The sequence below is a fragment of the Styela clava genome, chromosome 15 (assembly GCF_964204865.1).
Source record: "Styela clava chromosome 15, kaStyClav1.hap1.2, whole genome shotgun sequence".
Classification (NCBI taxonomy): Eukaryota; Metazoa; Chordata; class Ascidiacea; order Stolidobranchia; family Styelidae; genus Styela; species Styela clava.
In genome coordinates this window covers 10,403,616-10,429,558 of record NC_135264.1, presented here as the reverse complement: position 1 = coordinate 10,429,558, position 25,943 = coordinate 10,403,616, and the positions used below count along the sequence as shown (strand labels likewise).

Below are 25,943 nucleotides of genomic sequence, written 5' to 3'. Positions count from 1 at the left end.
CCTGTCGCGAAGACTAACATACCATGTCGTGCTCCGGATATCTCGAGTCTCAAGTTTCACTTATAAATCTGGGATAGCTTATTTCCGGATTTTATTTGTTTTGATGTTTTTTTTGTGAACGTTTGGAAGTTGTTGTTTTTCGCGACTTTGATTCGTGTTTGTCAAGTTTTTGGACTGAATATGATTTTTATTGATGGAATAGACAATTTTTAAGTGGAAGGGTGTTCAAAATGGATTTAAATACAGCTTTGTCGATGGAGGCGTTGGAAATGGAAAAAATGAAGAGGAAAAACGTTCGATCGCCTGGTGTTGTAAATGGACAATCGAATGGTTAGTTTTTCTTTTTGATTTCCTAGCTTAAATAATGTTTCAAGGTTTTTATGATTATCCGAACCCTTACCTAAGAATAATTTCTCTTTCTATTAGACAAACGTTCATTTTTCATTTGCTATAAACAATAAACGGTTGTCATTGATTCTATTCTCCTATAACTGTATAAAGTGACCCTGATACATTTTATTATTAAAATATTACATTTAAATGTTTTTACTCACAAATACCTAGCTATTTATAAATAATCAATATATCTTTTTTTTGGGTCACAGGAAGTAAACGCCTTATCTGCTTAAATAACGTCAAACACGAATGTGATATGAAAATACAACACATATTTTTATTTATTTTTTTAAAATAAAATTCAGCCTTGCGCTAACATAATACTGTACCCTAACTAAACGGCATGAGACATACCTATATAGTTAAACTAAACGCGTATTTCAAGCATTTCTTTCTGTGTCATATGGGCCGAAGGATTCACCCCAACAGGGGGGTGTAGTTTTTTTACAGAAAATCCATGTTAAAATACTGATGGTCCTTAATAATCGTTTTTGGCAATGTTAAGAATATTTGAAACATAATAATACTCTGCATCAGACGGTCAGACCTCTCTTCTATACTCAAATTTATTCTTCACTTCTGAAATATCCTCAAATATCAGCCGTCAAAATTACTATAGCGATATTGACATTGCCTTCATACACCATCACTTCATTTCTGAAGCCTTGTTTGAAGTGAAGTTAAAAAGGTATTAGTAGTTCAAAGTCAAAGTGAAAAAAAAAATATATATATATATTTATAAAACTGAAATCACATGTAATTCTCTACAAGAACAACTACCGTATATTCTCGCATATAAGCAGAGTTCGAAATTAAAAAACAAGAGTTACCAAACTTAGGGGTCCAATTATACACGTATCACTCTGATCACACTCAAATGAAATGATATTATGCTAATTTAATTTCAACAGCTACAACTCGAACCAAGTTTTCACAAAAGAGCGTTCATATACACACGTGAAGCAGTGCTTGGTATGCTATAACAGTGATAACAGTTGTGATTGGTTGTCATACATGTGATCGCTCGTGTGTTTACACTATTAAATCTAGGGTCGGCTTATATAAAACAAATTATGAATTCATCGTTTCAGGTTCATTTTCTGGGGGTCGGCTTATATACGAGGATATATGGTTTGCCATTACTCTTGAAAAATTCAATTTTTCCTGTCCCACCTATTTTCCGATTTGAATTTTTCAATCTTATACTTTTGTGTATTCGGTAGATTCATTTTCTCACCTGTCCTCCTGGTCCTACAGCTATGCCTTCCTGTAGCCTACGATGTTATTCTCTTCAATTATTATATTTTGATTTAAAATTGATCTATACTGTTAAATTTCACTGTTATGTTATTTCTAAAACTATTACCTCATTTCAGGATCTTCGTTTACTACTCCAACCACCTCCATGCAACAACAACAGGACCTAATTTCATTCTCGGACAATCCTCTATCCATACCTGACGTTGAATTGGACTTAGCATTCTTTGAACGACAAAATACCAGCGATTGGATTTCCCATGGGATTAATTCCGCACGTAGCAAAAGTGCAAATGACTTTTCTAAATACAATCAACTTCAGCAGAGTCTATTTCGAGCGCAGACAACTCGAGCGTCGACGATATCTGAAATAAAGCGATCAGGAAGCTCTGATAATTTTCAGCAGTATTTTGATTATTCTGTGTTTAATGCTTCATCAGCAAATTCAAGTTTATTGACAGCAACAACAAAGCAAGTTACTCATAGCTCAGTGCCGCCAAGTCCTTTTAAAGACAATTTTGTTCCAACCAAAATTTCTCCACAGAGTGTGTTTCAACGTCCATATAGTCCTATTCATCAGCATGCAAATACAATGAAAGCCAGTACGCCACCTGCAATGAGCAATACTTCTCAGCATTTTCCTTATACAACAGCATCACTGTTTTCCAGTCCGTCCTCGCTAAGTAAATCATGGGATAAACAGGCATTTTCAATCGGAACTTCACCGCTGACACTAGAACAGAAAGGTTGAATTACTAAATTTTTTTGTTTTACATTTATTAAATTTTTCTTTATTTTGCATGGTGCGTGAATTTGTGCCCTTGTAATATAGCTAAATTAAGTTTGCAGGCTCTAATTGTATGGATTATTTATGAGAGGATTGCTGGACTCCTCGCTGTTGTAGGTTCTTTTACGTAACTGCTGGATAGTTATGACCTATGCCACCATCCATCCACCAAGTTCGCACATCTGAAATAAAAAACTGGTTTACTATTTAGGATTCACATATTTATCCCGGAGGAGAAAAAAGCCGATACGATGGCTCAACCCTACAACGAACCACGGTCTCTCATCTGGTTACCATTCCATGTCGGGTATGGGATCAGTTAGTTATTTGTTTTTCGGAAGCATGGTTTTGATGGTGGAGGAAGCCGTAACCAACCAGCGGTTACATGAACCACCCTACGGTGGCGAGGTGTCCAGCAATCCTCTCGCACAGAACCATCCCCCCATGGGATTCGAACCTGCGAACCCACGCAGAGTAATCAAGAGGTGCAGTGGCGAGCGTATTCCCAACGCGTAGCACAATGAGCCACACTGCCGCGCCACCTATTCCCATACCTGACTTGTGAGTTAACCAGCGGCATGGTTCTCCATACGATTGGAACCTCCAATCGACTTCTCACTCCCCCAGGTTAAATATGAAAAATGCCCCCAAGTGTCACGCCAATATTTTTAATCTTTTTTGGAATTAGAACCGGACAAAGAAACGAAATCAAAAGCCGATGAAATTAACGATGTATTCCAAAGATGGTTGGATGATAGTTGGAACAATAAAGAGGAGGGAGATGACAATTTCAGTGAAGGAAGTATTAAGTCAGAATCTAGTTCTTCACCTTTGAGTGACTGGAAGGAATGGGATCCACTTCACATTGCATCAGGTAGTGTTGAAATAATGAGTTTGTCTTACCATATATCCTCGCATATAAGCCGAGTTTAAAAACTAAAAAAAAGTTGCCTAACTAAGGGATCGGCTTATACACGCATAACTCTGATTGTACTGAAAGTTCGGTTGATACGCGCATATCTCTGGTCACACTAAAGCGCTTCTACGCGCCAAAGTCTCATGCTAAGAGTGTCCACTCACACACTCGAAGCAGCGCTTGGTATGCTATGACAGCGATAACAGTCTGTGGTTTGTTGTATGCTTATTTACTCTTAGTTAACTTAGTGTGCCTGTCTAACTCACCTAGAAAATAACTCTTGGATATTTTTTCAACTTTTTCATTAATTAGTTTTAGTTTTCACTATGTTTAAAAAGTATATATATTTTTACATTAGGGACATTTTGAATATATTGACAAACAAGCTTTTATCGCCCTGTGGAACTTATATCTTTCAACTATTTTATAAATCTTGTCCTAAACGTGAAATTTATTGAAATTAGAGATTTCCCACAAATTAGAGGAACTCTTCACGATTGTGCGTGTCATCCTAGCGCTGGGGCCATGTTATTTCTCTTAAATATTATGGTCGTTTTCCTCACAACCAACCATTCCATAGTTTGATTTGGCATTTGAAGTCGCAACATTTTTGATGCCTTAAGCTTTGGGTGTTTTTTTCAGTGTAAAAAGTTATTGACTGGTTATAAAATTGACAAATTGTTTAATGTAACTACATAAAAGTATGAGGAGACATGTTATTAACGTCTTTTTTTTAATAATAATTGCGAGGTAAAAGCAATGTAGGCCCTAAGGTTCCTCATAGGTACTGATATGTTAGCTGAAAATGAATGTGTGAAAATGAAAGTGTGAATAATTCAACATTATTTAGACGTCTAAAATAAATTGAGCATTTAAAATACGGTAGATCAAAATTATTGTAGTCTATTATCGTAATAATATTAGTAAGAAATCAGAACATATATAATGTCATAATAATTTTTTAGACATGAAAAATATTGTCTGAAATCTCTGTTGTTACATTGATACAAATTTTATTTTTTCACAGCAAGCAATATTGTATCCTTTGGTGAAAATGAAGGTGCAAAACAACAACAGCAAGTAGCAGAATCTAACAAAATTGATGAAACTGATATAGATAGAACAGTAAGTACTTTGATAATTTGTCCCATGTTACGATTGTTTTTACAGTTCTATAAGCTTCATATCAGAACATTTGTATTTTCAATGCGGTAAAATGTTGTACACTGTAAAAAAAATTCCTGAATTTGGACTATTCGAAAATGTTTGATCTTTGAGGATATGCATAATTAAATTTAATTTTTTTGTTAAGATTTGCGAAATTTTCAGAAAAAACTATGCAACTTTGCATCATTTTTTGCTGAGTAAAATTCACAAATTTGTGATTTTACAGTAAAATGGGTATAATGATAAATGTGGAATTGATTTCAAGTGCAAGCCAATTTGTACATAAACCAGACATTTGCCAGTAGTACAGTCTGTACATGAAATATATTTTATTAATAAAACATGAAAAATGAAGTAATCAATAATAATATCTTGGTTTAGGAAATGGAGGAGGCTGCTAACGATATTGGTTTACATGAGAACAATTCAATTTTTTATTTCATTTAATTTTTAACATTTAAGTTTATTTTTTGTTACTGAGTAAATTTAGTAATACGACCAGCGTTAACGTGAACTCCTTACGCCTACGAGGAGTCCAGCAATCCTTTTACACATAAGTATTCCTGCATGTGATTCAAACCTGCGAAGTCACAGGCTAATCAAAGGTGCGGGGGCGAGCGTATTCCTAACGCTCAGCGAGATGCGACACACCACTGAGCTTCAATTCATCTCTGTCAAAATTTAAATTTACAGAGAAGTCTCACTGAATTGCACTACGAATCTCCAAATCTTCTCAACGATACTTCAAAAGAACAATTCCTCAATTCAATGGTGCAAGTTCATTCTACATTCCCATGCAACGACCCAATGTCGAATCCTGGATACTTGATAAGTCCAATGATGCCCAAATGGCAAAATACGGGAAATGATGAAAAGGATTCAAATACAATCAAAGTATCGATTACCACAGAAGGAATAGATGAGCCTGTTGTCTTCACTTGCAATAGTAAGTTATAAGTATTAAGCTTAAAAATGGGCTATGTATATTACATCTGACTGATTTCAAAACTTGCATTTTTATGTCAGTATGTGTTTTCTCTCACAAGCAAATCCAAATCTTTACTACTCGACTATATTCTGAAAATATTTTTCAAAAATTGAATTTAAATTTCTATTCATCTGACAACGTACACAAATCATTGTATTAAGTTGCTGCAGAAGTACAAAAGTTGTTATCAAAAGTTTAATTATAGATATGGCTAGGTCTGATCTTATTTGATAACGTTTTTTACGATTCTCAGAATTTAAATGAATCCACATCAATCGCTCAAAATGTTTATTTTTCAAATAAATTATTTCCAAAATTGATAATCTGATATATCGGATGTTAATAATTTGAAGTCAATTATTCATTAATATTCGATTCGTGCATATATAAATTATTTTTCAATTTTCTTTTGTTTTGTCAATAAATGTAGGACTTTTGACCCAATTCTATTGAATTGCAAATGTCATTGCTGACGTCAAAAACCCCTTGCTCAGGACTGCTCATGGTTAGCGGAAAATTGTCGAGCCACTTCCTCAATAACATTGAATTGAATTCCTGTCATGCGTGTTAATGTTTACGCTCTGTTTCCTTTATATAATACGTAAATGAAGTCGTGCGAGAATTAAAAAAAACAGATTTTGTCTTGATATAGGTTGCCTGTCATTTTGACACCTGTTATTTAGAAAAGTGTCCTATTTTGCAAATAATTTAATCCAAAAAAGCCACCCTGTGTTTTAATTTGTTGTTGTCATCATTGTAATCAAAAAAAATTATTATTGGTAAAAAAGTTTTGGAAGTCAAAAACCTAGAAATAACTCATTTAAAATTTAATATTTTTAAAAGGTCTAATAATAATTAATAACAAGGATAAAAAATAAGAATGCAAACATAACTCTTCATGTAATCTTATAGTATTCAAAATATATCGGCAATCGATGCTCCAGCCCTGACATGGATAAACTACGGCCCGACGGGCCAACTCGGGCCTGTTGGGTGAATCAATCTGGCCATGTAATAGGCTTGTTAGATTATAATCGTAGTCTGTCTAAGTTGTATTTTAGGTTGCCACAGACTTTCATGATATTGGTTAACAAAACTTTACGTTTTCTCGCTCACTCGGTTTGTCGCCTTACTTTTCACATCTCTTTTCTCGCTTTGTGCGCTTGTTGTGTGCGGCCACATGTAACTTTTTACGGCCCGCTGGTCCTGGCAGGCAAAATTTTTTGCTCCAGTTCCAAAAACCGTTCCCACCCCTGCTCTAGCCCCAGACTCCATTGAATTCTCTTCTATTTTCTCCGTATAAAATTTCAATTTTGGTGGGATATGTATTTACCCATACGCTAATGATTAGAATTTTGTGTTTAATTTTTTAATACTTCAGTTCAGTGATATCGCCCCACCTCATAAGTTATACACATACTTCGATGTTTTGAGATGTAATGAAATACTATAAAATATTGTGTTATTATTTTCAATTTTTTTTTACAGTCAATGCTGCCGTGGAGCTTGTTGTCAGTCAAGCATTATGCATTGCCCATGAAGATATCAGTCAAATCATAACATCAGATTACAGGTTTAAAGTTACTGGAAGACAAGAATTTCTTTTGAGGTAATTTTATTTGATAATTTGACAGATAATAATACCGTAATCAAGATTGCATTTTTTAGTCATTTATTGCTGCTTATGGTAGTAGTCTAATCAAAAATTTTAGAATAAAAATTGTGAAAGTGTAATGCAAGATCTTTCGAGCTACTCTATATACCTGACATGAGCAAACTACGGCCGGCGGGCCGCCTTGTTGGGTGTTTCAAAATTGGAAGCGGACAGATATTCAGGGGCCAGGACAAGGGAGCGGCCGCAAGGGGTCTATACTGGTACCAGTACATATTATTGAGATACCATACTGGTTAATTGAATTGTTACGATTACGAATATACATATATGCGTAAACTGTGATAATGATGAAACAATTGGCGGTATCTAAAACGCAAAACAAAAAAACTATTTTACTCAAGTTCCTTACTTGGGCCATGGTTTGGGAACAACTGGTGTATAGATTTTAACATGATACAGCAATTATAAACAACCTTAGTACTATAAAATTTCAATTGATGGACCACTTATTTTTAATAGCGTAATGATGATTTGTCAAAATACTCTCAAGTGATAAAGAATCCTCCCACATTTATCATTCTACAGTATATTATAAATCTTTTTTTTTTATGTGCGATTGGTTAAGTTATAAGCAAGCTTATAGGTGAATGCCTCACTAAATTATCACACTTCTCGTGACTCAAGCTTGCATAACGTTTTTCCTGGATTCTTCGTTGTTTTATCTTCAAATAAAAATTGAGAATAAGCATTTGCAAGTTTTTTTTTATTTTATGATGAGTAACCAATGAGTGAGAAAAATGAATTGCGACCTGCTTCAGTATGACACATCATACAATTGTATATTGCTTGATATATATTGGAAATAAATAAACTTAACTAATAACTATTATTGTCATACACCAATCAAAATGACCATATAATTAAGTTTTGAAAATTTTTGATAAGTGTATAAAGATATATACGAAGACAGCTGAAATGAGTGTTTATTAACCCATACCTTAATCAATGATTGATCAAAATTGGCTGTATATAATCTATTATTCTGAATGAATTGTGAAATATTATTTTTGAATATGTATTTAAAATATATTCGAAACTATCTATGCCAGTGGTTCCCAACCTTTCATGCCTCGTGGCCCCCTTCCAGAGGCTTTTAGCACACATGGCCCCCCTGTTTATCACTACAGTGGTATTTGTAGTATTATTTTGATTGGTAGATTCCAAATCCTATCATGTTCGAACAATTTATGCTCGACGAACTGAAAACATCCAGTAAAATAACCTTATCAAGCAATGAAACTAGAAAGTAAAATCATGCGCCTAGTCCCTCCTCCCCTCCTCAAATGCTCTGTGGCCCCCTCGGTGTGTCACGTGCCCCCAGTTTTTCAGTAATTTTCTTGCCGTACAAATGCAGACAAGATAGCTCTTTTGTTTTGGACAAGTTCCAATGTTCTGCACAACATCTAGTATGCCTGTTGAATGTACTATATCTAATTACAACATTGATAACAGAAATTTCCCAATTCCAAAATTATGCAGGTAGTGATAAAACCCACTCATAGTTTGGCAAATGGTTTGACATTTTAAGGGTATAATGAAATTTTAAGGATATAACTGGCTTTTGTACATATGGTATTTGTCATCAGAGTCTTTTAAAGATCTATGGCTATGGCTATCTATGGCTCACGAGCAACTCTCACTTGTCTTTTCACAGTTTGAATAGTTTATATAATATTCATAAATATACATTGCATTAAAACTAAATAAATAAACAATATTAGTAAAACCACACCGATTACAGAGTAATATTTTTGTATACCCCCCCCCCCCCCAAATGTTAACATTACTTCAATGGGAAGGATTGGAAATACATTTACAAGGCTTCAAATATGTGTGGACTAGAGACTATATAAAGTAGTTTCAAGTTATTAATTTTCACAGTGGAACGACATTGAACTTGTATGAACTTGTGCAAGATTGCATCAAGTTTGAGGAAGATGTGAGATTGCAACTTGTACATAAAGATAATGTCGATAAAACCCTTGGAAGAATGGTGAGAATTTGTCACAGTTTGTTTTCTCAAAGTTTTTTGGGACCCGTTATTTCACCCAAAATATACTGTTTTATTTTAGTTTATGTGAACAATTTTACATGATTACAGAAGTGGCCAACCTGCTTTCGTCCGCGGTCGACTAAAACCTTCAAAATAGCTCGCGATCGACTGATCGGTAATAAGGTCATACACAAAAACGAACGAGTACTGAATATGCAGATAACTGCACACACGCAGACACAAATTCAATGCCACTGCTACCGTTGCGAATAAAATTTATCACACTACACGTTTGTCAGTCAAGACACAAAATGTTCGGCACGTTCAGTTTTAACCTGCTTTCACAACTAAGCTTACTCATCCTCAATGGTTTTTAATAAAATTATATTTTGATGTTAATTATCATCCTATATAGTACCCTTTTTTAAAGTATGTCTCGCTAAAAAATTCTGAACTCTCTTCTCTTTTTCAGGAATCTGATTTGCACCATGAAGCTTTGAAACAACATCTGACTTCAGCAATAAAGGGATCTTCTGTTACAAGGTATAAAAATAATGAATTTTTATTTTTAATATGGATTTTACTGTGGGTGGATAGGTATGAATATATAAATATTTGTTAAACAAACAAATATATATTGTTAATTTTATTTATTGAATTTGATTATTTAGTTTGTTTTATCCTTTTTTGACATAATATGGAAATTTTCACCAAATAAAAATTGTGAATTGAATTAAAAAAATGGTGAAAATTTAGTTTTAAGAAGAAATCTTATAGAAAAATATACCCTTTTTTGGAAATTTGCACTTTTATCACAGTGGAAAGCTATTTCACTGATACAAAACATTGCAAATCAAAATCTTAAATATAAAACGATGTATTCTTGTTCATTTCAAATTTTAGGTGGATATTTTATTCAAATACATTCTTTTGACTTGAAATGAACTAAAGTCAATGATTAGCTTGAGAATATATTTTTTATATTAAAAAATTGGAGGCTTTACATACTTATCCCAGCGATAAAAAATTGGCTAAATCATATTTCGAACCACTGAGCACTGGCATTGATCATTTACCAGTCCGTGCCAATGCTGGGTATTGGAAGATTTACGCAGCTATTTGTGCCATAATATTGAACAATTAACCATTTTATTTGTTCTATATGGTAAATTTACTTTTATGCTTTAAACTTAAAGTAAAGTTACCAAACCTAATATTTGTATTATCTGTCTGGACTTGATACAACTTATTTGATGAAGACATATAAATAAATAAATGAACGATAAAATATTAAGTCCTGGTCGTAAGGTCATGTGATGATTTGTTTATCCTCTGTTCCATAATATTTTTAATGCTCTACTCATATCAGACCATGGGCATGAGGATATTTTAGTAATATGGATTAAAAAGTATGTGGCAATATAATCATAAAATCTCATTTTATATTACGGTATTATTGGATATGAAGTGGCCATATGGATCCTTTCTAAATTGTTTTCATAGCCAGTCGACTTTGGGAAAAATATCTTTTGCTCATAACTAATAAACCAAGGAAGCAGCAAAAGCCAATAAATAAACGGAAAGAAGTGACTGGAAGCATCTAGTGCCCGTCAACAGCCTGAAACTCGACCTAAAACAAACAGACGCTCTGACATCAAACAAACGGACATAAAATGCATTTAGGGGCAAAGTTAAATGACGTACAAGTAACCGCCCGTCCACCAAACACAGTTGAGGAACATAGGAAAATTAACATACACATTATAAAATCGAGCAATAACTTTTAAAATGCAAAACAATGGAAACTTCACCAAACATAAGATTTGCATAGGTTACCCGTATTGCGTTTTGTTATTGAACTGTTGTGACTGTATGTTTGAGCATTGCTCTTTTGTTTATTCTGAAAACTTTTGTTAGAATGGCAGATCATGTTGTGAATATATGAGATTGTTGTCTCTCCATTTGCCATATGCTCTTTTCAAAATCCCTTGGGTGTTCTAGAATATAGTAAACCTGATCTTGTAATATATACCATTAATGTCTCTGAGGTGAAAATTTGTTAAATTGAATGATATTTTAATGTAATTTCGTTTGTTTATTTACAGCGATGACATCCAAATTGTTCAAGATGCTTTTTTGACTGAAATTCAGAAACTTCAACACAAGGCTATGATTGTAAGTAATACAATATTTGTAAAAAACTGAATTCTGCACATTTCTTAAGTTGCACTTTTTTGTTTATCGGTCATATTTTTGATCTCAAAACTACTTACAACTAGTGTTTGAGAGGCTTGAGTCATTCACTCCACTCAGAGTGACTCAGGTTATTGAAATGGAATGACCCAGACTTTTCAATACTCAGACTTGGCCTCACTTAACTCGCAACTCACATTTAGAGAGTCGATTCTTTGATGACCTGTGACCTCACTTGACTCGTAATTCACGATTCAGCATCTCGTACCCAATGCGGCTTGCAATACAGATGAATTTATTTGACATGGAATAGTTTCAGTAGATAATATATATCGCCCATACTTGAATCTTGCTAACTATAAAAGTGGTAGTATTTCTTACTAGAATCTGACTATTTTTTTTTATTCTCATGATTTTGACATGAAAATTTTTCTTTTTTGAAAAGCAATCAAACTTGACGGCATCACAACAATGTGATAGAATCCATCAAACAGTGAAGGCAGTAAAACAGGTTCTTGGAACAATAGAAACAAATGATATTACTCATTCAATGTTAAAACTACGAAATGCGATTGAAAAATCGGACTCTGGTAGCCCAAGACAAGGTAAATGTATATTTCGTGCATTACAGTACTTCTTATACCTATACTTTATTTAGTTTTTGATTTGAAAAGAAACTCATCTTTTACAAAGTTACGGGAAACCACGAAACTTCTCAAAAACTATATAGAAATATGGTGGTTCGTCAGGAGCGAGTAAATTGTGATTTATGAGGAGATTTGGAGCATCTTAAGTCGATTCGCAATCGAGAAAACAGCTCTCCGGAATGCCTGCATTATAATAATAGCCAATAATTGATTTGAAATCTGACATCTATATAGTTCTAAATGCAAGATGATAAAATTTTATTTTCGAGAAATTAAAGTGATATTTACTGGTACACTCGACACTCTCTTACGACTCACTAGTGCGTTGCAAGGCACAGGTTTGGGACCACCGGTCTTCACAATCTTTCATATTCTTCTGACTATGTATCTGAATTTTCTAGATGTCTTCAACATTGATGGTTCTGCAACTGCTAAACCTACCAGTGCAATATTAATAACGTCAGACAGAACAATGTCAAGACAAGATCATATCGATAAATCCGTCGAACATCTATCTCATGCTGTCTATTCATTCATTGAAATGTATTCAAAGGTATTTATTTGAAATGAAATTTTTAAATAGGGAGATAAGCTTGTGTGGTGTTATGAAGGCTTGAGCCATTGACTCAACTTGAGCCACCATCAAAGACTCAAAATGACTCGATTCAACTGAAGTCATCTGAGTCTCTCTGGTAGTCAGTTAAGTATGAGTCCGAGTCATGAATCCAATGTGAATCAGGAATGAGTCATTACGCATACTCGAACTCAAATAACAATGAGACTCAGATGACCTGTGACTTAAATTGAGACTTTAAATAACTCGATACAATCATGAAAACAGCCTTGAAGAAGACAACTGACCCAAAGCCTTATGTTATTTACAATCTCAATACAACCAAATACCACAAATGCACAGTCAATTAATATAGGATAGGTTTTTCATTTTTATCTGATGAAGATGAAAGCTGCTAAAACAATTTAATCATATATGGCATGGGTGTGCAACCTTCAATACACAATGGCCAGATACAAATACCCAGGTGAAATTGTGGGCCGCACCTCTATTTAACATAGTCTTTCCAGTAGTTGCACCATTTAAAATGGGCACTCCTACGCGGGCCACATATTTATCCTGTGCGGCCCAGAGGATGCACAGTTATATGGGATTATAGAGTAGCCTCTTGTTGGTTACCAGTATATGTCAATATAAAAATAGCTATATTATAAAAATAGTCATTATTCGCTGTTTATTAAGCCATATATTTTTTTATCTGAAGAAGTTAAACTACGATCTAATGAAAGCTCATAAATAAAGTTACTATTTCGTGAAAAAAGATTATGTTGTTCATAAAAATGGTTAACCAGTTATTTGTTGGCACATTATGCCACAGTAAAACAAAACAATCTTGGTGGTTTATTTCTTTGGAAATTGTTCCAAAAGACATTTCTTGTTTTTAGGCTGCTGAAATTGATTCGTCATGCAGTAATCAGATTCCATCATGTATATCATGCAACGTGCAGGATCTCGTCACTCTCAATATATTGTCTGTTCATAGATTACCACATATGTGGGCAACTATGTAAGTATTATGCATAAAAACTATTTTGAGTGTTCTATTAATTTTTTTTATTCCATGAAATTTGGCGACTATCAAAAACAACCTTTCAAAATAAGAATATTAGCAATATAAAAATTCTATATTATCTATCTCAATCTTGTGTTGCCAGATTTTATCATATACAATATGATTTATTTATCAAGGTATGAAGAGTACTATGTCTCTTGTCAACTGTTATATGGCAACCATGAATTATGTGGCAAAGTCAACACAAAACCAGTAAAAGCAAATAAAGCTTACCACGGAAGAATTACATGGAATAGCTGGCATGTTCTTACTGTATACCGTTTACATCGTTTTTCCTAGGCAGCATTGTTTTAAGATTGTGTTATCTATGGATTATCTATGTTACAACCAAGAATGGAGTCTGAGGAGTCTGACTCTGAGCCTGAATTGTATTTTTTAACTCCCCGGAGTCCTAGTCAAGATTTCAGACTTTCAATAGAGATAAAAAAAATTCAGAATTTTCAAATAACCTCACAAAGCATTAAATTTATTGAGCGTTCTTAACAGCTTATGAAATACGCTTTTGGCATCCTGTATTAAGCCAAAAATCCATTCAGAAGGGTGTTTCCAAAATATTAGCCTATGGTAGAATTAAGTAGTGTTCCTCGGAACACAGTTTGAGGAACGCTGCTCTAGCCCATGCCCACGATGCTCACCAATGTATTCAAACCTGCTAAAACCGTGAAAAATAATCGGAGTACTTTTCTAACCCTTGACCTCTAACTTCATTTTCTCGCTTGACTCCAGTTTGTCACATTCATGCCTTCATTTATGTCACGGTTTTTTAAGTTTTTTCTTTTTCATTTTTTATTCAGGTTGACTTTTCCAATCAAAGTGAGTGATTTACCGAGAGAATCTAAATTATGTTTAACTTTACATGGATATCAAACTGGCAATGAATCTGGAAAAAGTGAAAAAGTTACTGCTAAAGAATTATCTTGGGTCAATGTCGCTCTTTATAATCACAGAAAGTAAGTGGATGAAGATTTTTATAATGTGAATTGTAGTATTCACTGAGCTATTTATAAAATATAGAGAATATTAGTGAAATGTTACAGATACTTTTTTTGGTAGTTTTTTTTTATTCTCATCATTCAAGAACTACAATACTAAGAAGTTTTACAATACCAACATAATTCAGTGCATAAGAATTTCGAAAATTGTGAAATTTTAAATTAATATAGTCGTTGCAAATGGTACCGGGTGCACGATTTTGCTCATGGCTCTCTAGATAACTGTTCTTCAAACTTTTTTCATCACGACACACTTGACACAGTCAACATCTTCCGCGACACTCGGGAACTGAAATAAAAATAAAGTGAAAATTAATGACACAGAAAATGTTTAAAAAAAATAATAAAATTGACACTACTTTCATTGAGACCGTTGTGTTTTGCATATTCTCGCACAAAATATGGTATATTGGCACTATTTCGGTGATGGGTCTTAGTACTGGATCCAAATTTTCAAAATTTCATCAATATTTTGTTTTAACGTAAGTTAGTATCGTGAAAAAAATTGGGTGCAACCCCCATTGAGCCCTTTCAGGACCCACCGGGGGGTCGTAAATTTTTCAAATTTGATCAATATTTTGTTTCAACATAAGTTAGTGTCAACAATTTTTTTACAGTGACCCCATGTAGATAGCCGCTCCATGACCCCCAAGAGGAGCCTCAGACCCACTTTGTGAAACCCTGGCTTATAATATTATCAATTTCTTACATTATTTTTTTTCTATTCAGCTTTCTTTACCAAGGAGGTTCATTACATGGTATGTGGTCTGCTTCTGGCATTACTCCGCAATTAAAAGCGAGTGCCTTGTCTTCATCTAATATAACAAACAATGACAGCGTGGTTATATCGATACAACTTCTATCGTCGCAGCAAAATAAAAGTTGTTTGTTTCCTCCTTATTCTATTCGTCTACAGTTACCAAGGTACGTTATCTGAATGATTGTTGTAGAACGCTAAATTGTTGTATTTGTTGTTGTTGTAGGGTCAATAATGTCCTTCTCATAAACTAATGAACCAATCTATTCCAAATTTTCATTACTGAAAATCTCCATTTTTTTACAAATTCCCTTGCAAAACTTGTGTCCATGTATTTGAGCATTACTCTCTTGTAACTCAGCCTTACTTGATACTATTTATAATTTAGCCTATTTTTCACTGTCCATGATTAATGCTATTTTTTTATTTTGTACTCAGGACACTTCCAAATGGAGTATCGATGTCGTCACTTGATGAGAGCACTCAACAAGATCTCACTCATATTTTGAGTAAAAATCCTCTCTCAAAACTGACAGATCATGAAAGAGAATTACTGTGGAAATACAGGTTCGAAATGTTATTTTATCAGGGGATCAGGTTGCAGGACCTGTTTTTAAATTCTAAATTTTTGAACTTTAAACTCTAAATTTCATTTTCATTATTTCTCCAGGCACATAAAAGAATATGTGCAATCTCGTGGTTCTCTGGCTCGAATTTTACGCAGCGTTCCGTCCTGGTCATCGAAAAATTTGTCAACAGTCTATCAACTTTTGGAAACATGGCCGAGAATCGAACCAATCGAAGCGTTCGAATTATTATCAGTTTCGTAAGTAATGTTTTTAACAACATTTCGAAGGTATTTAAGTTTTATTTGATATAATCTTCTTTTTTCACAGTTTTCCTGATGTGTACGTCCGAAAATTTGCGATCCGATGCATCCAACAAGCAGAAGAAGATGAAATTCATGATTACTTGGTCCAATTAACTCAAGCTCTCAAATACGAGATGTTTCATGATTCTACTCTCGCAAGATTTTTGCTAAGATCGGCACTCGGAAGTTTGAGAATTGCTCACAAGTTATATTGGTAAGGTTATCAATATAAGGGAAGGCTTTTTTTGATTCAAGACAAATTATAAACAAACGAGTAAAAAAGTCCTCATCAATTTTTTCAAGATTATTTCAGATTCATAATTTCGTTGCATCAATAAATTTTTTAGTTTTTTCAATTCTAACAACATTTGTCTTTTATCCAGGCTACTTTCTGAGAATGTGAGCAACAGTTACTATGGAGAAAGATATAAACTGATGTTGAATATATTGGAAGGAGCAAGTGGATCTAGAATGAAGAAAGAGTTTGACAAGGAGATGTACTTTGTCAAGATGGTCAACAGGTAATTTGAAATGGTTTTATTTCTTTATATATATAAAATAAAAGTAAGTGTTACTGTGATTTTACAAGCAATACTTGAATATACAATTATGTTCTTTTTTTATTTTTAAAATTTTGAGCTACATTTAGACCAAGGCTTGAAATTTCCATCTCACCTAGGCATCAACACAGCGTATTTTGAATTCTACAATGAGCCAGTAAATTTCCAATTTTTTTAATATAGCAATAATCGATATAGTAAATAGTATTTCATTAGATTTTTTTTTCCATGTCAAAGATTTGCCCTCAAATTATTTTTGAGTGTCAAGTTAAGCTTCTGCTAGATAGCAGGTCATAGTTTGAGTATATTGAGTTATTTTGTTCAGATTTTGAGTCACTTTGAGTGACTACTGTCAGTGACTACTCTTCCTGCGTCATTAACTCTGAGTGAAGTTGGGTATACTCTGTTCATGTCCAATTCAATAAAATGAAAACACATATTTATAATATTCAAAAGAAACATATTTTTCATTTTTTCTCTTTCTCTTTTTCTCCACAGAGTAGCTGAAGCTGTTAAATATGCAAAAGACAATGCAAGAACCACAGTGCTTCAAACTGAACTAATCAAAGTGGTGTCTCGAGTTAAAAAACATAGTTTCAGACTTCCAACAAACCCAGCACTTGTGTCAAATGGTCTTGATGTCGACGTAAGTTTGTATCAATAATTATTGATTATATTGATTATAATCATTATCATTTATCACTGCAAAGTTTGTTATCAGCTTTCTTTCGGTGTTTATCAAGATAACAGATTTGTATGTGACGTTGGTTACTATATAATGAAAAGAGATTTTTTTCTCTAAGTAACTGAATTCCTATTTTACATAATTGCTTCATACTCTCTGAATAAGAACTTGGACCAGCAGTGATTGACTTCTCAGATTGTCTGTTGAAATTGCTTAGTCATGCTTACTGAATTGCTGCTGGAAATTTGAACTTTATTTATTGCGATTCTGGGTACTCCCGTAGTATGTGTACCAGGTTTGGGTTAGGCCATAATTTAATTTCAATTTTCCTTATTTTAGTTCTATTGGGGGACTGTCTGTGTTAGCCAAGGGAATATCCCCCCCGCCCATAGGGTTCAGTCCCTTTACACAACTTGATGTGAAATAGGCGAACAAAATCAGTTACCTCCATATTGGTACACACACTTCTGGAACGCCGATTCTGGTATGTTTGAAAATATGACCCCCCCCCCCATCTTGACCCCAATATCAATATGTACATGCCCACTCCAATCACCAAATTTACAGCCTGGTTATTATGTTGAAGGAAATTGAGCTCTTTTGGTGATATTTACATTTATACAGCTATATTTTTGTTTTAGAATTCATCGTATTTTACTTCAAATGCTATTCCACTAAAACTTGCATTTAATAATGCAGAGTCGGATCCGAAACATTTCCATCTCATGTATAAGGTAAGTTATATTTATAGGAACATTCAATTATTTTTTTCGTCATATGGCCATACTTATAAATTTGGTCAATTTGTTGTAATTTTGTCTTGAAAATTCAGCCGCGAAAGTTACTGAAATTCTAAAGAAATTCTACTGGAAATTTTATATTAAATTGAATTCTGTTTGAACTAAAAATTGAAAAGTATCGTTGTTTCGAAATTCCTTTTCAATGAATTGCAATTGAATTGATTGTTGAAATTTTAATGACTATTTTTCGTTGAATTGTATGGGTAATTAGATTTTGACATTTTTATAGATAAATCAAAATTTTTGTCAATTTTTATAAAGCAAAATTTATCATATTTGGTGATTTCACTAAAAATATTTTTGTCACATATTTTCTGTTAATTCACAAACTTTTTTTCAAGGTCGGTGATGATTTGAGACAAGACGTCTTGACAATGCAGTTAGTCAGGATTATGGATAAACTGTGGTTGGCAGAAGGATTGGATTTGAAAATTATCACTTTTGCTTGCTTGTCAACTGGTCAAAATAGAGGTAAAAATTACTATTGCCTTACAGGGGTGTTATGGAGACTGTGAAGAGGTTGACTATTATTTACGGAGCCTCACAAAAAATTTATAAAATGAAAAAACACATTGTTCCTCGCCGATAAATGTTCCAGAGTAAATTAAAATTACTTCGTTCAATGAGGCTGATGTATTTGCTGCTTTGTATTTGAAAAATATTCAGTATTTTACTAAGTAAACGAATAGCTCGCGAAGCCGCTAGGTTATGAGGTGAAAAGGAAATCAAAAAAGTTTTTTTTGATTTGTGATGAAGCTGTCTTACTCGTGTAATATGGTAATTGCCTTCTCAATTGTTTCTTGGCTTGATTTTGATAGATTTATCAATAAAAAATCAGTTTTAAATACAATCGGAATGAAATTTCAAAATTTTCCGAAAAAAGCAATTTTTAAACACTGGGTAAAACAAATTGGGCAGCCAAGATTATGTTCCTTCCAAAAATATAATAATTTATCACATATTAAAGATTGCTTTGGCAGAGTCGTGTTTAGAGCTATTTATATTTTGAAATACTTATATACATACATGTAAATATTTGAAATGTTTATAACATAATTGATGAATTTGTTCTTAGGTTTCATTGAACTTGTATCAGACTCTATTACATTGAGAGAAATTCAGTCGAGTTATGGACTTACTGGAGCTTTCAAGGATAGACCGATCGCGGAATGGCTGCAAAAACATAACCCAACTGCTATCAGTTATGAAAGGGTAAGTTATTGTTTATCCCTTTTGAAGATTAGGCCGTAAATGACAGGGTAGCTCTGCATTTGGTGCATTGTGCATTAGGAACATGCTTGTTATGACACCTCTGATTACCCTGCGTTGTTTCACAAATAAAAATTTTGTAACAAGTGGTTATGTCCAAAATTATTGCTGGACTCCTCATCGTCACAAGGTTGTTTACCTAACTGCTGGTCAGTTGCGGCTTCTCCCACCATCGAGTCCATGCATCTGAAACTATTTAGTAACTAATTCCATACCCAACATGAAATCAACCCTGTGATATATAAGACAATCCCATTTGTTTAAAGTCTGTATTCTTATTTTTTAGTTATGTTTTACATTGCATACAATTTTTATTATTTTTCTTTGTTAAGGCTGAAGAAAACTTTACATTGTCTTGTGCTGGATACTGTGTTGCTACCTATGTTCTTGGAATTTGCGATCGTCACAATGACAATATAATGTTACGACAATCAGGGCACTTGTTTCATATAGACTTCGCAAGGTTTCTCGGACACGCACAAATGTTTGGGAATATTAAAAGGTAATTGTATGTGTGTAGATAATTAATGAATTGAATAGAAACAATCAGTAATTAAAACAATCTATCATTACTATTTATACACCTTTAGCCAGACTCCGAGATATCCACAATAATTTGAATAGTATGGTCGATTTGATATTATTTACAGTATATTTGAAATTTAAATTCTTGGAAGGATAACATTTAGATTTACGCTAGCGTTTCTTTTGCTCCGGGACTCCTACGCTTTTTGTTTCGCATCATGGAACACCATATAAATAGGAGGTAAAATTGACAAAGATGGATTAGTTGGATGGTGGCTTATACAGAGCCTTGTTTTGAGCAGAGAAAAAGTTCAGTACTGTTATATAAAATTCATGTTCATTCAGGGATCGAGCTCCTTTTGTTCTTACTTCTGACATGGCATATGTGATCAATGGTGGAGATCGTCCTTCTTCAAGATTTCATGATTTTGTTGATATTTGTTGTCGAGCTTTCAACATCATCAGGAAGAATTCACATATCTTCATTAACTTGTTGTCTTTGGTGAGTCCTTGTGTCACAAGGTGTTTTCGCTAAATTTCAGTTCATTTTCTAAAAAAATTATTTTTTATTTGCTATCCTTAGAATTATTAAAATTAACTTTGAGATACAAGAAAGACTGGCAATTCTGAATATTTGCTGCTTTTTCTAGCGATTATGTGCATGAAAGCAAGCCATGTGTTGTATTTATTAAATGTTCATATATTATACATATAGCTTTACCTTTCCTGATTTGATTATGATGAAGGCGGATTTTATTTTTAATTCATCATGATATGTATTGCGGAAATTAAATTTGCCTTGCGTTTCGATTTGTCCTCAAATGCTGTCTTGGCCGCATTTGTATTACTTCAACCTAAGTACCTGAATTCTAGTCAATTTGGCTTACATTGACTCAAATAATAGCTGATAACTTGACTCCATCAATACTACTGAATAAAATCAAAATTAAAAACTTGAATTGTATTTTTAAGAGATTGTTTTCTATCATGAATTCTAAATCTTCTAGTGATTTCTATGAATTCTAGTTTTATAAATTCAATCTCAGATGATACATTCTGGAATCCCTGAACTGAAGTCGATATCGGATTTGAAATATGTTTATGATGCTTTGAAACCAGCTGCGAGTGAAAGTGAAGCAACGGCTATGTTTACAAGGTAGGCTATATCAAGTTTTGTTTTTTAAGTCAAAGAACTATAACGGAATGGTCCGGATTTAGTGTTAAATCAATCCACTTGTACTAGCCATTACATCCAAAATTTTATTTGATTGAACAAAATAGAATGTTCTTAAAGTTTGTAAAAGTTTATTTAAATTTTCTATAGTTTTCTAGGAAGATACCAAAAACGAGTAAATTTTTGTCAAATAAACTGTGGTTTGAAAATTATAATTTGCGACTTTTTCTTAAATTAAATATCTATCAATCTTTGTGAAGAAAAGACAACGGTAAAACATTTTATGCTCATTTTTATTAGCAAATAAATAGTGATAATAACTTTAATTTTCAGGTTGATCGAAGCTAGTTTGTCATCATCATTTACGAAGATAAATTTTTTCATCCACAATCTTGCGCAACTACGTTTTCATGGCAATGAAAGTGAGGACAAAAAATCTTTGTCTTTTGCATCAAAAATATACACGGCGGATGAAGACGGCGTTATAGTCGATGCATCTGTCATCGGATATCATAAGAAATATAACCCAGATAAATATTACGTACGTATTACGATTAACATTTCCAAGAAGGGACATTAACTTGGCTTCATACTCTTTCGTGTTTGCTTGTTTAGAGGAAATATTATAGCGAAAAATTCGAATTTCAAAGCAACACCTCAGACTTCTCATTCATGACTGTTAATTAGTGCATTATTGTCTAATGATAAAAAAAATGTAATGTAAAGGATCACGAAGCGAATAAAAAAATTTCGTTGAAGCCTGCTTTTACCAACATTTTGAAAAAAATGTGTGATTAATTTTGCTATAAAATGTTTCAGATTTTGAAAGCTATTTCAAATATTAAGTAAAACTAACTTCAATTAGTTGGTATTTTGAAAGTATTATTTGATTTATTAAGAGTATGATATTGGAAAAGTAGAATTTATTTGAATTAGCATTTTAGCATTTTTAGACTATGACATAAATTAGTAAAAAATTTGGTACGCATGAATGGAAGTTTGATGTTTATCATTTTCTTAGGTGTTCTGCATCAGGTTAAAACGAGATATGAGATCGGGTGAAACTTATGTTTATCGAACGTTCAATGAATTCGCAGAACTTCATAACAAACTATCAATGAATTTTCCTTCTTCGAAGCTACCAAGGTATGTAGATAAATGACACAATTTTTTTGCTTTTTATGTTTCTGGCTTATAGTATTTAGTATTTGCTCCACACAAGGCTTAAGACAAGCACATGTCAGATGATTCTGGATCTGAAAATTTTATCCAATTTTCTCATTCCTTCGTAATATTACTGAAGTAACTGAGACTTAAAATTCGAAATATCTTATCGGTAATGACCTTGCGTAATTATCTTCGTAGAGAGGAAAGCTGATAAGGTTAGGCATACATGTTTAGATTTGGTATGAGAATAGCTGAGAAAGTATTCATTCCAGATGAATGGAGCGGAATTCGCAATAGACCAGGGTTAACGATGCTTATGGTCAGCGAGACCAAATAATTGGATCTGAGATTTTACTAATACTTCGTGCTTTTCAGTTTTCCAAATCGAGTTATTGTTGGACGATCTCAAATCAAGCAAGTGGCTGAACGACGCAAAACTCAACTCAATGGATATCTGAATGCAATTTTGCATGCTCATCTCGACGTTTCAAAGGTGATTCAGCAATTTATCATTTTTTGTTTCGGATGATAATGAAAGTAAAGCTATGTGTGAAAATTTTTCTCTCTCCGAGTTTTAGATAGTGTGTTTCACATCTGCGCTCCGAACGATATGATTATATGGGTTTTGGGAACTGACCCCTCGCCATAGTAAGTGCGTTAACCCAGATGCGTTACCCACTTGACTCAAACATCCATGGTCTTGGCCCCCTACATCAGTTATGCAAAAGAATTACCGTAAACAAACAACAGTCAGTTTACTTTAAATGTCCCAGAGAATTGCCCCGCGGCCCCTAGAAGGGCAGAGAGCCCATCTTGCACTAGGGTATCGCACCAGAATATAAAATAAATTGTTTCATCCTATTCTTAGAGTGACTTGATCTATACTTTCTTCCATCCGATGTTACGTGATGAACAAGGATATTCTAGCACTGGAACTAAGACTCGAGCAGCAGTTGGAAACAACATCAGCGGAGAAATCAAGTTATCGATTCATCATAAAAATAATGCATTGTTTATTATGGTAATGCATTGCAGGAATTTGGTGAGTGGTTTAACAGGTTGTTAGTCATTCAAATGTGATTTTTATTGTTTTCTTTGCTTCCTCTGAGTTTGGGAAAATATGTTGTAAATGATTCTGTGTTTCAGTTGACTCCTGATGGAAACGATCCTGACCCGTACGTGAAAACATATTTGATACCTGATCCTTCTCGATCTACAAAACGAAAAACCAAGGTCGCTAGAAAGACATTGCATCCTACCTATAATGAAATGGTAAGAATTGGTGACATTTCTTTTCATGCTAGTTCATCTTATATTAGTTCACTTTTGATGGCCATTTCAAACTTTAGCTCCATATGAGGCTTTACACAAGTCACCCAGTTATTAGGTCCTAATCAACGGAATCTTGTTTGGTTTAGCACTGTGTAAATATCATATTAGGCGCTGGATTGAATGATGGACAGGTCAGGATCTGGGTCTTAAATCTTAGATCTACCATGCCAACATAATTATGCCAAGGCGAAATATTATCGCTGGTCATGTTGCTTGCCTAAAAATTCATCCAAACCTCAGAAACTAGTAGAACATCCTGAATGGAATATTTAATAGTGAAAGAGATATATATTATTTTTTTCACTGAAAAATACTGTCATTAACTCACTAAATAATTTTTTACCATAAACTGGTGGATTCTCAAATATTTTTGCCACAAAAATCGTCTAATCCTTAAAATATACAGAAATTTTATTCCATTTTTTAGTTGATATATGATGGTTCGTCTTCTGACATAAAGAACAAGCAATTGTATGTTTCGGTATGGAATTATGAACAACTCAACGAAAATGATTTTCTTGGAAGTGTCACATTAAATCTAGATAAAATGGACTTGAGTAAAGATAATACTGCTTGGTATCCTCTCACAAAGTGATTTCACCTTAATTTCAATTCTCATGAATCCATTTGGTGCATTTGAATTCACGAAATAGAATGAAAGTCATAAAAAGTATAGGATAGCTAATACCTCACTTTTAATTATCGTAGGATTTCTAATTTTTAAATTTTGTTAAACTAACATTTTCATTGCCTTTTCTCTTATGGGTTTTCATCTTACATATTCATTTTTTGATTGGTTTATTTGTATTAGTATCAGTGGTGGGATTCAGCCGGTTCGCACCGGTTCTATAGAATCTTTGTGATGGAACCGGCTGACAAAAAATTTGAATCTCACCACTGATTAGTATGTCTTGCTAGAATATGTCCTCGATTTTCCAACTTGATGGGTATGATGTTAAATGATCCGTCCATTTCTTCTTCGCTTCTAAACCAATTTTCAGCAATTTATTTTTGTATTTTGGTGGTTATTCAAATTATTGCTCTTAGAATTGTAGAAGACAAATACTGGTATTCAAGGATTTATGATGATTATCAAAATTTTTGAAAAAGAATTTTTCCTTGGAAAAAAGGTGATTTGAAGTCTCCAATAATATAGCCTTGCTCTTAGCTCTGTCCATACCTGTCTTAAACAACTCATACTTCAACATCTGATTTTACTAGTGTCAAGCTTTTAAGGCTTTTCATTTCTAATCCTGTTTGAATGATTTCTCGTTGTCCAGGCATAGAGCATTTTTGACTCATGAAACCGAAATATATAATTATAAATAAAATTTTATACAAATCAGCATCTCATCAAACGGTTACATTTTTGATGTGAACTTTGTTTCAGCTCATAGCAAAATTTCCTTTTTAGAATAGGTATATACAGAAAACCTTGAACCTTCAGTGCCAAAGTAATTTTGGTAGTAATCATATACACTTCTCATATTAATTGTCAGATTGTAGCAAAACTTTTTATCAGTGAAAATACCATCGTAATGTATCATATGCGCAAAATCTGGTATGTTTACTTCTATTTTTTTTCTTACAAAACCTTATGTGCAATATTAACATGTATATTTCAGCAGTAGACTTGAACAATTTTTTTTTTACGAATCATCTAAACACGGTGTAACTGGACAAGACATATCGAAGTGGTAAGATCCCATTATTTGGACACATCTTTGATAATTGCTCGTCTGTAGCCTTATTTGGAGTAAAGATGATGCTTAAAAATACCTGTAGTAATTATCTTCAAACATATTCTGTGGAAAATTGTTGATATTGTATAACAGAATTGTGTAGTTACAAAATATACGCTAAGCCATCTGGGAAATGACTTCGGCTTGAATAAAAATTTAAACTGACTACACCCTCAAACAAGATGAAATTTTAAAAACAATTGGCGTATTCAAACCTTTTTCAATTGTCTGTTGCAAATTCTTAGTAAATTTGGTACTTTTCATATATTCTGACTTCAATTACCACTTTATGAAACTATTCTGTCTGCAAACAATTCAAAACTTCTAGTCATCTTTATTTTATTTGAAATGCCTTATAATTTGAAAACAGTTTTGAAACAAATTCGCGATAAAGACTGTTTTTG

At 33.3% G+C, this 25,943-nt stretch overlaps 1 protein-coding gene across 1 annotated transcript; it reads left to right on the top strand.

Annotated features, from left to right (window-relative positions):
• The first annotated feature begins 133 nt into the window (after positions 1 to 133).
• On the top strand, positions 134 to 24,797 carry LOC120333773 (phosphatidylinositol 4-phosphate 3-kinase C2 domain-containing subunit alpha-like). The gene is made up of 32 exons (XM_078120412.1): positions 134 to 330; positions 1,773 to 2,399; positions 3,129 to 3,314; positions 4,384 to 4,481; positions 5,217 to 5,469; positions 7,000 to 7,120; positions 9,068 to 9,179; positions 9,652 to 9,722; positions 11,285 to 11,354; positions 11,818 to 11,977; positions 12,421 to 12,572; positions 13,478 to 13,599; positions 13,782 to 13,904; positions 14,460 to 14,615; positions 15,387 to 15,581; positions 15,853 to 15,981; positions 16,085 to 16,240; positions 16,311 to 16,499; positions 16,669 to 16,806; positions 17,344 to 17,491; positions 18,172 to 18,264; positions 18,672 to 18,801; positions 19,406 to 19,542; positions 19,932 to 20,101; positions 20,470 to 20,626; positions 21,171 to 21,280; positions 21,632 to 21,839; positions 22,320 to 22,444; positions 22,841 to 22,958; positions 23,334 to 23,507; positions 23,612 to 23,737; positions 24,225 to 24,797. Exons 1-32 carry the CDS (start codon positions 231 to 233, stop codon positions 24,390 to 24,392), a joined length of 5,022 nt encoding a protein of 1,673 aa, XP_077976538.1. The 5' UTR covers positions 134 to 230; the 3' UTR covers positions 24,393 to 24,797.
• Positions 24,798 to 25,943: the final 1,146 nt, after the last annotated feature.

What these genes read in the sequence shown, in the direction of transcription:
- LOC120333773 (XM_078120412.1), top strand. Translation starts at nt 231, where the DNA reads ATGGATTTAAATACAGCTTTGTCGATGGAGGCGTTGGAAATGGAAAAA. An exon ending in TCATTGAAATGTATTCAAAG is followed by an intron (nt 12,573 to 13,477) that starts GTATTTATTTGA and finishes TCTTGTTTTTAG; the next exon opens with GCTGCTGAAATTGATTCGTC. An exon ending in TTCGAATTATTATCAGTTTC is followed by an intron (nt 16,241 to 16,310) that starts GTAAGTAATGTT and finishes CTTTTTTCACAG; the next exon opens with TTTTCCTGATGTGTACGTCC.